Source organism: Aureobasidium namibiae, assembly GCF_000721765.1.
Source record: "Aureobasidium namibiae CBS 147.97 unplaced genomic scaffold scaffold_14, whole genome shotgun sequence".
In the NCBI taxonomy this organism is placed as follows: domain Eukaryota; kingdom Fungi; phylum Ascomycota; class Dothideomycetes; order Dothideales; family Saccotheciaceae; genus Aureobasidium; species Aureobasidium namibiae.
Genome location: NW_013581195.1, coordinates 817,685 through 830,839, shown reverse-complemented (window position 1 = coordinate 830,839; position 13,155 = coordinate 817,685). Strand labels below are relative to the sequence as shown.

At 51.4% G+C, this 13,155-nt stretch overlaps 8 protein-coding genes across 8 annotated transcripts; 4 read left to right on the top strand and 4 right to left on the bottom strand.

The window, feature by feature from the left end:
• Nucleotides 1-112: 112 nt before the first annotated feature.
• Nucleotides 113-576, top strand: M436DRAFT_52078 (putative 37S ribosomal protein MRP2, mitochondrial; the record flags this gene model as incomplete). The annotated part of the gene is made up of 3 exons (XM_013569657.1): nt 113-219; nt 277-448; nt 514-576. The coding sequence occupies 3 exons, from the start codon at nt 113-115 to the stop codon at nt 574-576; spliced, it is 342 nt and encodes a 113-aa protein (XP_013425111.1).
• Nucleotides 577-755: 179 nt separating this feature from the next.
• M436DRAFT_52205 (uncharacterized protein) lies at nt 756-1,673 on the bottom strand (the record flags this gene model as incomplete). Its single annotated transcript, XM_013569675.1, has 1 exon — nt 756-1,673. The coding sequence occupies one exon, from the start codon at nt 1,671-1,673 to the stop codon at nt 756-758; it is 918 nt and encodes a 305-aa protein (XP_013425129.1).
• Nucleotides 1,674-2,334: 661 nt separating this feature from the next.
• On the bottom strand, nt 2,335-3,221 carry M436DRAFT_51756 (uncharacterized protein; the record flags this gene model as incomplete). The annotated part of the gene is made up of 6 exons (XM_013569603.1): nt 2,335-2,395; nt 2,450-2,682; nt 2,745-2,925; nt 2,990-3,048; nt 3,101-3,133; nt 3,189-3,221. 6 exons carry the CDS (start codon nt 3,219-3,221, stop codon nt 2,335-2,337), a joined length of 600 nt encoding a protein of 199 aa, XP_013425057.1.
• A 1,314-nt stretch (nt 3,222-4,535) lies between these two features.
• M436DRAFT_52344 (rhamnose mutarotase) lies at nt 4,536-4,883 on the top strand (the record flags this gene model as incomplete). The annotated part of the gene is made up of 1 exon (XM_013569704.1): nt 4,536-4,883. One exon carries the CDS (start codon nt 4,536-4,538, stop codon nt 4,881-4,883), a length of 348 nt encoding a protein of 115 aa, XP_013425158.1.
• A 50-nt stretch (nt 4,884-4,933) lies between these two features.
• Nucleotides 4,934-5,629, bottom strand: M436DRAFT_65970 (uncharacterized protein; the record flags this gene model as incomplete). The annotated part of the gene is made up of 1 exon (XM_013569810.1): nt 4,934-5,629. One exon carries the CDS (start codon nt 5,627-5,629, stop codon nt 4,934-4,936), a length of 696 nt encoding a protein of 231 aa, XP_013425264.1.
• A 221-nt stretch (nt 5,630-5,850) lies between these two features.
• M436DRAFT_84136 (uncharacterized protein) lies at nt 5,851-6,394 on the top strand (the record flags this gene model as incomplete). Its single annotated transcript, XM_013569919.1, has 2 exons — nt 5,851-6,059; nt 6,124-6,394. 2 exons carry the CDS (start codon nt 5,851-5,853, stop codon nt 6,392-6,394), a joined length of 480 nt encoding a protein of 159 aa, XP_013425373.1.
• A 160-nt stretch (nt 6,395-6,554) lies between these two features.
• Nucleotides 6,555-7,526, bottom strand: M436DRAFT_84135 (DUF1295-domain-containing protein; the record flags this gene model as incomplete). The annotated part of the gene is made up of 1 exon (XM_013569918.1): nt 6,555-7,526. One exon carries the CDS (start codon nt 7,524-7,526, stop codon nt 6,555-6,557), a length of 972 nt encoding a protein of 323 aa, XP_013425372.1.
• Nucleotides 7,527-8,395: 869 nt separating this feature from the next.
• On the top strand, nt 8,396-11,346 carry M436DRAFT_65967 (uncharacterized protein; the record flags this gene model as incomplete). The annotated part of the gene is made up of 7 exons (XM_013569809.1): nt 8,396-9,181; nt 9,711-9,798; nt 9,871-10,236; nt 10,295-10,389; nt 10,444-11,010; nt 11,083-11,184; nt 11,230-11,346. The coding sequence occupies 7 exons, from the start codon at nt 8,396-8,398 to the stop codon at nt 11,344-11,346; spliced, it is 2,121 nt and encodes a 706-aa protein (XP_013425263.1).
• Between the last annotated feature and the right edge of the window lie 1,809 nt (nt 11,347-13,155).

The following is a 13,155-nucleotide window of genomic DNA, read 5'->3' as shown; positions in this document are numbered from 1 at the left end:
CTCGAGAGTCGTTCCATCAGCGTCGCCATCACTGCCGTGTATAGCAACGACAGGCAAGCAGAGGCTATTTGACAGGAATATCTACGACTTCTCACACATCCATACCGCAATCATGTCCATGTTTCGATCGAAGAAGCTGGACCTCGGAGGTTTCGTCAACATCAAGGTCATCCGCGACCACACCAAGCGCAAAGTCTTTGAGCAGAACGAGACCGAGAGGTCAGTGACTACCCAACGGGTGTCGTAGACAGCATACTGATGATATTGGACTTCTAGACAAGCACTCCGCTACATCATCCGCAACACCCTCCTGCCACAACGCGCCCGCGCCCAGGCCCAATTGCAATTGTCGCAAATGCACTGCTACACCCGCCCTACCCAGATCAAGAACAGATGTATTGCTGGTGGCAAGGGAAGAGGTGTCTTCCGTGATTTCCGCATGGCAAGAGTATGTCTTGATCCTCGAATGAGACCGGAGCACGAGAAACACAGCGCTGACCTGCTTTCCTACAGTACCAGTTCCGTATGCACGCCTTGGCTGGAGAACTGCCTGGTGTGAAGAAGGCCAGCTGGTAAATCACTCCAGCACATTCTTGTCTACTATACTGTACAAATATTCAAAGATCAGGGGGCATTGGGAAAGGCGTTGGTTTGGGACATCAAAGGATACGGGTGAATTCAAGATATTCAGAAGTCATCATTCTGCCATCATCTGCTTGGTTTGCAGAACACTTCGCCCTTCCTTTTTTCCTTGTCTATCGGTTGTTTATCCTTTGCAGCATGGCCAGTCTGGCGGGATGTATGCCTTCTGGAATTGCTGCATCGGCCTCAGGCTCGGGTGCTTCCTCTCCCTTGTCCGCACCAGGAGCACCGTTCTTCTTGGCTTCCTTCGCAGCCTTGCGCTTCTCCTGCTTAGCCTCTGCCTCTGCCCTCCTCTGTCTCTGCTCGTTAAGCCTAACATTCTTCTCCTTGAGCTTCTCCTTTCTGCCTTCACTCTTGCTGCCACCGCCTCCAGCCGTGAGCTCAACGTTGATTCTGCGCTTGCCCCTCTCGCCACCAACACCGCTGTCGAACATGCTGTGGTGGTACAGCTTCAGACACGTCTTCATGCGATCGTAGTTTGCGAATTCGAGGAAGGCAAAGCCTTTGCTCTTGTTCGTGCCCTTTTCGGTAGAGTGGCGCACGGATTGCGGTTGGATGGAAGCAAAGTGCTCGGTGATTTGCTCGGTGGTGGCTGTGAAGGGGAGGTTGCCGATGAAGACGATGAAGCGCTGGTTTTTTGCTGCTGCGGCTGCTTCATCGCCGTCTGCTGCTGCTGTTGTTGTTGTTGTGTCTCCTGCCTTTTTGGCTAGCGGTTCCTTGTTGGCCGAGGCTTCCTTCTTGCGCTTCTTTTGCTGTTTGGCTTCTACGGGTGCTGCGTTTTCTGTGGGTGCTTGTTGCTCCTTGTCTTCTTGCGATCGCTTGCGCTTCTTGGATGAAGACTTGTCTGATGTGGCATTCTCGTTGTTTGCTTCTGCGGCGGCCTCGTCGTTCTTTGGCGCATCGGCGGTGGTTGTCTCTTCGGTCTTGCTCTTCTTGTTCTTCTTGTATCTCTCCTCGGAGCGCTTGGCCTTCTTTGCCTTGCCGGTCAAGACCTGCGCGTCTGCGGCCTGTTGCGACACTTCTTCTGACATTTTGACTTGTTTGGTGAGGTAATGTTCTGATTGCTTGTAAACATCAAAAAAAGTCTCTGTCTCGTCTCGACGCGGTTTCTTCTCCGCACGGTTTAAGTCCGTGCTTTCTCCGTGTTCGCAAGTGTGCTACACTTTCACATGCTTGACAGGCTCTCGATATCGAGACAGTGAGACTATCGCAATTTTGTGGGAGATTAGAAAAGAAGTTAATGCAGACCATATGTACAGAACGCTCGAAATTCCCGAGTAAAAAGAAAGCGGTTCGTCAAATGCAAACCATGTCAAGAGACATACGAAACACCATTTCTTTGCCCATCTCAGCCATCGCTCCTGGTTTGTCCTCCTCTTGAGTCCAATCCGCATGATGGAACGAATCGGCGACTAACTACTCCATCCAGAGGTGACTTTGTGGACGCGAGGCCTGAAGCGTGAACCATGACTGTGTGTTTGTCTGTGTCCTGTGCGAGTCTGTGTGTATTGCTTGTGTCAAGTGGGTATCTGCGCCGAACACGCTGTCGCTGCTCCATCAACATCAAAGGATCCAACGCCAGCGACTCCCAGAAACTAGGCTTGGCAACGATATTAAAGAGATCTACCATGCCGTGAAAATGCGAATGTCGTGTAAACAAAGGAGATGTCGAGATGAGTGTTGCTTGCACGCTCAGAGGATGATGCATTTTTGCTTCTTGGGCTTCGAGGTAGGGCGAGGGCTCAGAACAGCTCTGTCATGACTTGTCAACGACTGTCATCTCCAGAATTTGGACTCATTCACATACCTGATGGCCTCGTCGAAGACACTCTTGAGGTTGCGCTGTGTGAGGGCAGAGCACTCCATGTACTTGACTGCCTTGATTTCCTTGGCAACGCTGATAGCCTGCTCGTACTGAATGGGTGCCATCTTCTTTTGTCTCAGGCTTTCCTTGGTGCCCTCGTCATCGCGAAGATCGAGCTTGGTTCCGACCAGGATGATGGGAACACCGGGTGCGTGGTGCTCAATCTCGGGGTGCCACTGTTTGTTGTGTCAGACACTCTTCTTTTTCCGAGCGTTGTATTTGCTTTTGCATTCCGTACCTTTGCCTTTACGTTGTCGAAGGAAGGAGGGCTGACGATGGAGAAACAGATGAGGAAGACATCGGTCTGGGGGTATGAAAGAGGACGCAGACGGTCGTAATCCTCCTGACCAGCAGTATCCCAGAGACCAAGACTGATGGGCTTGCCATCAACCATGACACTTGCAGAGTAGTTGTCGAAGCTGTCAAACATCAGCATATTAGTCGACGGGTTGTGCGCATAGCCGACGATCTCGTGTAACATACACAGTAGGAATGTACTCGCCAGGGAAGGCGTTAGTTGTGTACGAGATCAAGAGACAAGTCTAATGCATTGATTAGCTGCTTGTCACACAAAGGCAGAAGAGCAGTACGAACCTTGCCGACAGCACCGTCTCCAGTAACAACACACTACAACAGTATTTTAGTGACATGTATCTTCCACAGGCTTCGTTGTAAGGCGTACTTTGAGCGACTGTGTCTGAGGGTTGGAAGCCATTGTGAAGACGATCTGTTGGTTGTGGTGTTCTAGAAGGAGGACGGGGTGGTACACGAGGCGATGATGTCGTGCGAGAGAGGGGGCGGACGGGGCTTCGAAGCTTTCCAGATGCTTTTGTCCTTAGACCGTCACTTGGAGGGTCAAGTGAAAGTGGAACGGGCTTCGTGGGCAGTAGTCGTCACGGTAGAAGGCTGCTGGAGTGAAGGTTAGCAACTTGGAAGATACGGCTCCGGGCCCAAGAAGGCGGTAAACATGCCTTCTTTCACCGTCTCCACGTCTAGACTAGTGTCTTGTGATTGGGGAACAAGGCAAGACGTCAAGAAATTTGGCAGGTGAAGCAGCAATGGGCAAGGAAAAACCGTCTGGCTCCTGATATGGCGGTATGGCACAATGGCTCTGAAGTTCACTTTGGGGGCTGGACTCTCGATTGGTTGAGTTGAGCTCCTAATCCAATTATGCCGCCGGGACGAACCGAATCGCTACTGCTCTTCCTGCTTTTGCTTCTGCGGGGCGCTACGAAAGAGAAAGACCTTCTCGATTTGATTCAGGCCTCGAGAAGACTGCAGCCGCGTTGGTTTTTTTCTTCTCCGACCAGCCGTATCCACACGCTGTCCGCCGTCCATTTGCAGAACATTTCGACCGTTATGCGCGCGAGTCACGCCGGCCAGGCTTCCTGAGCCGACCGATCATCAATTGCTAGTGACCAAACGCGCCGTCTACCCCTGGACGCTATGAATGACGTCTGGCATGCCATTAATACTTTCCCTCGGCCAACTTCCAAGTCCCAGTGCAAGGTTACTTCGCATTCGAATCCCAACAGTGCAACCATCAACTGAGACCGTACTTTGATGCACTCTGAGGCAGCCCGAGTTCTGGTTCAAATCACGTTTCATGATTCTATTGTGTGGAGAAGGGGCGACGATAGACTTTTGGTGTTATCAGGCATCTCGTTTTACCAAAGAAAGGCTGTCTCGTTTCACTTTTGGTTATGCTCGTGTCTGAACTCCAGAACTGACCGTACAAGACAACCATGAGTTGGCTGGATTTCTATCGCATTTTCACATGGTCTGAAGAAGAAGTCAAATCAGTAGAAGCTTGTTTGGTAAGTGGGGCGCCACGGGGCAAAGCCAATCCGTCTCGGGCCTCTTTCATACGAGCAGCTTTGGAGCTATACTTTTTAGATAGGCGGGGTCCGCAAATTCAACTGTCCTCCTCTCTCATCAGCTTTTCCTCCTCTCAGCATATACGTATGTGTACTGGTGACGTCTTGTGTTGTCAAGTTCTTGTCACTAACATGACCAGTATTTCCCCACTATGCCTGTCCAACGCATCGGCCAATCGATCCGTCTTCGTAGAGAGTACGTTGATGAATATATCAAGATCCATTCGGAAGTCTGGCCTGGCGTTTTGAAGAGGATTGCAGGCAGCAATATCCACGATTACAGCATATTCTACGACAAGCAGTCCAGCATCCTGTTCGCCACGTTCAAATACACCGGTGATGATTTCGATGCCGATATGAAGGCCATGGCTGAGGATGAAGAGACGCAGAGATGGTGGAAGGTGACGGACAAGATGCAAGAGAGTCTGAATGAGGGTGCCACCAGCAGTGTCGATGGAGGTTGGTGGCGCGCATTAGATGAGGTGTTCCATGTCGAGTAGGATAATAGCGATAGTGATTCGTTCAAAGTGTTGTCCTTGGGTGTCGTTGCCTACCCCTTGCTCTTTCTCTTCTTCTTTCTCTTTGGCTCTTCCTCGGTTGGTATAGGGCCTTGCAATAGCGCTTGGAAAGCCGCTTTGTGGCCGAGAGGAGCCTTGTCGGATTTCTGTTTCTTGGAAGCGGCCTTCTTCTTGGAAGCGGCCTTCTTCTTGGAATCGGACTCGCTCATATCAACATCTTTGGCGCTACTCTCAGCGTCGTCATCGTTCATCTTCCTGCTCATAGCCTCGAATCGCGAGTGACTGCCAACTCTCTCGGTCATATCCTCGAACTTTCTCTTGGCGCCATTCTTTTCCTTCTCTTGTTGCTCTGCGCGTTTTCTGTCGTACTCGTCATTTCCTGCTAGGCCTTGCTTGATGAAACGTCCAGCGGCAGCCTTGTCCAGAGTGACATTGCGCTTTACGTGCGAAGTCTCTGCGGTCTTGATCTTCTCAAAATATTGCTTGACGCGAGTGAGCTCGGCAAAGACAGGATGCGTCTTTGCATCGAGACCGTTCAGGCGCAGATATGAGAATAGCAGTGACTCGATGGCGTATGTGACGAGAGTGTAGAGTTTGGCCTTGTCGAGCAGAGGCAATTTACTTGTGCTGGCAGACAAGGCGGTGTTGATCAGAGACGCAAGTGACTCTTCGGCATCGTCGATGTTGCTTGCGAGAGTATCGACCAGAGGGCGCAGATCCGTATCCATGGTTTGCAGTTGTGATGGGTGTTTTGCGATGGTAAGTGACTATGATGGAATTTTCTGGATAGAGATACTTCGGGCTTCTAGAAGCCCGCTTCGTACAAACGGGAAGGCGCGGCCGAGGCTGCTGGCTGGCTGGCTTTTGTCATAATTAGCTGCGTACCACCTCGACCTGTTTCGATACCTATCCCTCCTTCACCAACACAACTTTCAAACCAGCCACCACCATGCCTCGCAACAACCGTGGATCTGCAGCTCCCCCGAGAAGGCCCACCGCGGCCCCCGCTCGCCCTGCGCCACCCACTCCCCAGCAGGCTCGTTCTGCTTCCACTGCCGCACATCCTCCTCAGCAGCAACACGCTCCTCCTCCGGCCGCCGCTGCTCCTCAGCAGAGCGCTGGTCCCGGTCTCTTTGGCCAGATGGCCAGTACCGCTGCGTGAGTCTTCCCCCACTGGCTGAGAAGCTTCGATCTGAATCATGCGCTAACATTTGCATCATAGCGGTGTCGCCGTCGGTTCCTCTATTGGCCACGCAATCGGTGGTTTCTTCGGTGGCGGTTCCTCAGCACCTGCCGAGCAGCCCGCTCAGGCTGTAGCCAATCCTGCCGACAACAGCACCTACACTTCGTCCAACTACCAGGCTCCCAGAGCTTGTGAGACCGATGTCACCAACTTCCGTCGCTGCATGGATGAGAACCAGGGCAGCCTGACCATCTGCGGTTGGTACCTTGACCAGCTCAAGGCTTGCCAATCTGCTGCCTCGCAGTACTAAGCTCTCGTTTCCCTGTTTTGTACAATACCACATGAATCACGTTGAGCTCGTCATTTCACTCCTCTTCTTCTCTTGTTTCTGTAGCAAGACTGTATCATTATTTAGACATCTACATTTCTTTTCAGAAGAAACATGCAGAGTCGCATGTCTGCCACGCCACCTACACCCGCATATATCTCCTTAGCCCACGCTCGGCTAGAACTCCAGCTGCTCCAATTCCCACCAAATAGAGCGACCAAGGGTTGGTCACTTCCCTCAGAGCAGGCCAGAAGCTGTTCTTATTTGTGCGCCACTCCTCCAGCTGGGCATACTTCTTAGGTGCACTCGCCTTATAGCGCTGTTCCTGGGATTCCTCGTTCTGCTTGTCGCCACCGATGAAGCGTAGGAAGAGGTAGTTGGCCAGAGGTCCCATGAGACTAAGCGGATGGAACATGCCGTTTGCAGCAAGAAGTAGAGGGAACGAGATGTGAACCAGAGCATCACCAAGATAGTTGGGATGACGTACGATTGAGAAGACACCACTGCGGTCAAGGTCGTCGCTTTTTCTCTTGTGTTCTTCAAGTTGCTGATCGGCCATAGCTTCCATGTTGAGACCGGTAGTGTATAATCCAATTGCAAGACCATGGAGCAGGGCACCGTACTGAGGAGGTGTAGCTTCGATGCTTCCAATCGTTCCTTGCTGCAACACCATAGACCATGACAGTGAGATCAGAGCTTGGAAGACAGCCTCAGGTAGGAAGACAGTGAAGAATGCCTTGTTCCAGAAACTGGTGTCCTGATTCATATCGTCGTATCTTGGATCGTCCTTTCCACGCTTGACACTACGAGTAGCGATACGGGTAAACAATCGGACACCCCAGAGTGTAACACCACCGAGAAGAAGCTTTTGTGTCCAGCCGAGTGTCGATAGCGATTCGCTTAAACTGAGGCCGGTCTCTGAGCTGCGTGCCCAAACTCCGTGATACCAGGCATTGAGAACCATTCCTGAAGGCCATAACCAGTCTTTGAGTTCGACGCGACCAGTTACACGACTGGCTGTGTAGGCGATAAGTGCGAGAGACGAATGAAGGTTTAAAGATGGTAGTAGGCTGTCGTGCAGGAGACCTAGCACGTTGGTCGTTGCTGAAGCCATGGCTGGAGCATTGATTTTGGGCACATGTATATGTGACTTTCCAGCAGCAGCCGGATTTATTGAGGTTTTTGAGTTGTATGCCATCACTTTTCGGAAGTAGTTTAGCAACAGACGAGTTCGACGTGGTGGCCGTGTGTGGTTATAAAGCAGGTCAAGATGTGGAGCAAGGGTGACGTTATTATCTGGTGTGATCGAATCGATCCCCTTCATTAGACCTGTACCTACCTACAACTACCATCTGACAACGGTCCATTGTGCTCATCAGGCATTTGCTCCTCGCGCAGTTGGTATCCACGCGCAGCGTACCACTGTCTGGGGTATGTTCCCAACCACACGCTCTCATCTTGAGCGCCCATCCATAGTCTAGGTTTGACTCCATGTCTCTTCTCACGCACGGCCAAAATTATCGCACCGGGTCTACATATCCAATGGGGCAGAGCTCAGGATGAAACTACACTCTCACCTACGGTACAATGACTAACACTTGAATATGTGTATCCTCTCGACTTGGCGCTAATATAACGACAAAGAGGGTCATGCCAGACAGCTCCTACATGAGCAGAGTCTACTGACAACGGCCTGGAACAAATCACTTTACATGGCCTCCATTGGATGAGACTCAAGTAATTAAGTCTCAATTGACCGTGAGGCTATCAATAGAGACTCTTCTGACCACGAAACCACCGCACAGAGTCCAGTGCGATCAGGTCGTCTTGTGTTATACGATCCTACTAGAGCCTATCAGCACAGCCTCGTTGACATGCCGCCATTGAACAGGTGCTCCAGCATCGATCAGAACAACGGTCTACAGTGTACGGACTCCTTAGTCGAATATATCGACCCACGCAAGCAACACTGCGACCGCGTCAATGGTCTTCTTCACGCTACTCGGTCACGGAGCGAACAGCTGCCTCGTCATCAATAAGGGTTCCGTGTTATTTACTATACCTGGCTCTCCTGACGTGGAATGCTTCCATTTTGTCTGCTATGTCGAGAACACAGCCGGCAGACTCGTTCTTATGCTTTCGCAACACCCTCTCCTCGCCCAATCGGCTGCCGCTCGCGCAACGTTGCTGTCTGAATGGTACCATACCAATCATTTTACCGTCTCGTTCGACATCTGCCTGCCTTCGACTTCGCGCTCCGATCTTGAGCGGGCGTTCGACATCCTCGGTCCATCTTTGGCTGCATGTCTGATGTCGCCTGTCGCTGGGATCATTACCCCCCGCTTGCACATCCATTGCGGCAAAGCTCAACATGGCGCAACATTCGCCTCGATGGTACAATGGTTTGGGCTATTCTACAATGGCGTGTTATCTGAGGGAAGATATGCCGGCATCCGCACTTCCATGAGTACTGCAGCCCCCAATCCTGCGCAGTTCGAACTCACGTGGGATGACTCTTCGCAGGCGGCCTTTACGACATACAAGTTTGCGGCAATCAGAGTTTTGCATGGACTGCGCAAGGAGGCTGCTCGCCTTACAGCCGACCCAAACAAGGACATCGACGTCCCTCGTCATGTGTATAACTGGCTGGTCGACAGCAGGGTTCCAGCTGTCAGGGAGGACTTGGTACCAGAGGCAAAGGTGAAGATATGCCGTTCTATTGGACCTACCTTCCAGAAACTCGGATACGATGCTGCAACGAGGCTATATGTATAAATGGTCGGCGGCTTCGCCAAACAACAACAGTGGCATTGCTTTTAACGTCTATAGCTTCCCTTCTGAAAATAGAAAATACGAACCTGCCTTTTCGAGTGCAGCCCTTCCTCTCTACATTCGCTGGGGTGTTGTTTCCTCTTTTAGCTCCGTCGACGTTGATCAATCCATCGAGAGTTGCGACTTCCGCATGAACGCGTCCTTGCCTTTTGTTCGATGATATCACAGCCACGCCCGCTCTTTCTCCTTCTCTCCTCCTTCTGCACGTGCTCCGTCTCTTCTTCTTCGTCGTGTGCTCCTTCTACCTACACTGCAACAGTCACATGAAGCCTGTCTACCTTTCACGCTGTCTCGCATGACTGTTCCCGTCACACATTCGTTCCCATGCCTCAGGACTCAGTCATGCAGACAGAGGATGCAAGGCAATAGGATGCCAATCATCTCTACGAGGAACTGAAGGATCAACTTCCTCCTGCTCACCTGATCACCCACGGAAACATTGAGAGGGCTATTGTTGCCCTACCAGACTTCACTGGAGTTGATGGCAAGAACGCGCTCGGCAAGGCGGCCCTCAGCAGATGCTGCAAGAAGATACTCGCTCGTACAAGAGCAAGGTACGTTCACTACTACTAACCATCGCAGATACATCTTACTGACACACGGCAGCGCTTCAAAGAACTCCGCAGATCAAGTTGGGGTGGAAACCTCCTCACACAAGCGGACGAGAAGTAGTTCTGCCGCAGCCATCAAGCCACCTGCTGCTACGTCTGGAAGAGGACTCCACAAGAGGTCGCGTCCAGCGAGAAAAGACGTCAAAGACACTGGCAGCACCAGCAATCCGCATGCCGCCAACGGCTCAGTTCCTACTCATCAGGGTGCCGGCGAAGGTCCAATGTCAACTCGTCAAGACACTGGTAGCACCAACGATCCGCATGCCGCCAACGGCTCAGTTCCTACTCATCAGGGTGTCGGCGGAGGTCTAGCGTCAACTCACCAAGGCGCTGCCGATACCAGCCATGGACCTGCCTTCTACGGCTACACTTCACACTGGGGTACGAATCTGTCTTTTGGTCCTCCTCAGTATGGCATGTTCGGTACTTCTCAGTATAGCATGCTCAATCTTTGACGGTCAGGCACGTTCGATCCTTCTCAGTCCCGTATGTTTGATCCTTCTCAGTCCCGGATGGTCAGCCGCTCTCAGGATGGTATGCTTCGCTCTTCTATACATAGCGGCATCGGCTCCCCTCAAACTAATCCAGCGAGAGAGTCTCTTCATCAGAGGGAAACACTTTTCTCCATGCTCAAACTCTGGCGTTCAGATTGACATCTTCATCCTCGCTGCGCAACGACGACTGGCATACAGAAACGCACCTTGCGCCCTTATCAGAGACATCAACGCTGTTTACCAACACAATGCCCAGAGATCATGGTCAGTTGCCCGAAAGCCGCTTGTTATCTACGCCGAACCAAATTTCCTCAAAGGAGACAGACACCGGTGGCGGATTGTCGACGGCCCACGACCAGAAGAGAGGCCTACGGTCACAGAGCCTCACGCAGGTGATAACGACCAGTTCAAGCTTGTCGAGAGTACCGCTCCTGCTCTCGCCGATGGTGACACAAAGGCTCGCTTTCAGTGTCCACTTGGGGCATGTGCATGTCATCTAAGCGAAGCAGCCAAACTCAGAGATCTTTGGGTCCACTGTGTCTCGCCGGACCATGCACTTGCGCTTTATCACCAATGCCATTATCGGTGTGAGTTTGGATGTCTACTTGGCTTCCCTGACACACTAAGCAGGTTTGAGCATTACGGCGGACAGCGCTGTGGGGTAGGAAAGCTGTCTCCCAAAAGGTGCCCTGAGACTGAGTGCGACTACAAAGTGAGACCTTCCAAGAAATAGGCAGGATCGCAGGATGCAAAGCGTGGGCTTTACCTAATGCCCTACACCAACAACCGTGCCGCCGCTGCCTTCAAGTCCATATCAGATTATGTCCGAGGTGAGGTATGTAGCCTGGCTCTCCTGGATATGACAACGATGTACTTTCAGTACATTGAAGGTTCTAGCGATCATGGCACCCTGTGGAGGAAAGGCTCTAGGTCTCCGCACTGTGCGAACGTCCTTCGACGTTTCTGTATGAACGAGAACATTGTGCTTGCAATCTAGCACAACCCTGCTCTTCTTATAAATGTTGAGTAACCCGAAGCGACAAATATCGGAATCACTTACATACAAACTATGCCATCCTATCTTATGCGTTTAGACCACAATCTGTTAACGGGTCTCTGCTCTCCAAATGTCTACCGACCAGATTATGGAGCATTAATCTGTCTTTCTGGGTTTCGAGTGTGTTGAGCGTTCAGCTGGCATTGAGCCCAGAGACACGATCGACGTGGACCGAGGTGCCGTGAAGGCTTCATTAACACACACTTCCTCTGCGGCATCACCTTTCCGGAGAGTGCGACGGCATTTTTTATCACGGCAGACAGCCCGGAAGAACACCAGCGCTGCTGGATCTCATGGCGAGATTTGCGTTCGACAGCACGTCGGACCACAGATTCTCACACGTGTTCCGACATCTTCTGCACCGTACCAATGGAGCACGAACACTTTTTCTAATAGAGTACAGTGCTTGCGTCATAGTCGTGGCATTACTATGTAAAAACGCTCATTCCGATAACCATACAAATATCTGTAATTGGAAGATTGTCTGGGTACAGAGCTTTGGAAGCGAAAATACAGCTGCACGATTTATTGCTGCTTAACACGACAGACGTTGTGTATGCAAATCAGGGCAACAGTTATGAGGTATCTTCAGGCATATGTAACTCATACAAAAAAGCCCATCAAAAGTGTTTGGAGCGAGGCATGGCATGTCGCATGTCTTAATGAAGCCAGGGTCGCCCTGCAGCACCCGATCTTCGAATCGAAAAACAAGAATTGATATGACAGATGGGCCAAGAACTGCAGCAGAGAACACACATATTCCAATTGAATCAGAATCAGAATCAGAATCAGAGAAGGAACTGGTATATCACACGCATTGCAGTCATTTAGAAAGAATGGCAGCGGACGAGGAAAATATTTGTATGCTCATGCGGGAAGCTTTCAGCTCAGGGCTCATTACGCAGCCCTGGGTTTGGTGGCACACAACTGGTAGACTTTTGAGCCATAGACACCCGCAAAGCAACCACAGAAAGATCTAGCACCTGCACGCTGGTGTGCGGCCCGCACAGTTGGTATGCAGCGGGTGTGCTGCTTGAGTTTTCGTTAACTGCCTTGCAGGGATGCGGCGCCAGGGACAAAGCACAAAGGCAGCTTGAGCAGGGCCGCACAAGCGCACAGCAAAGGTCGAACTTGCGGTGTACATTCAGGTGCACACGCTCGTACTGCAGAACCCTTTCTTCTCACGAAAATAGTGAAGAATCACGCAACGGTGGGTGCATCAACGAGAAGCTCAAGGTCCAACTCCCCTGAAAACGGCGGCGAAGCTTTGCAGGAGGCACAACAACAACAACGATTGCCGACCGAGCAGGGTAGCTGGACCAGAATCGCGCCGAAGACGTGTAGAGGCCTGACAGTTGTTGTCAAATGTCCGCCCGAACTGGTTCACGCATCGGTCTTCGTTGAGCGATTTTGCACGCTGCAAGACCGACCCTGCTTTCGCTCTTCCCCCTTTCAACGGTCTCGTCCCCTTCTTGCCTTTTAACGGCTTCGACGTTTCGTCAACAATGCAGAAGCGTGGCCCCTGTTCACAACATGTGCAAGGTAAACAGAAAGCTTGCGCGAGGGAATACACCTGATGAATGTACAAAATCGATGTATACAGATGAAACAGCTGATCATTCGCTATAGGCATCACCCCTTGCAACCAGAGCTGATCCTTCGCCTTATGCTGCGAAAGCCTTGCAGTTACAATAGTTAATACACAGTAATCCACAGTGACCAACATGCACGATCGCTATGAAAAATTCA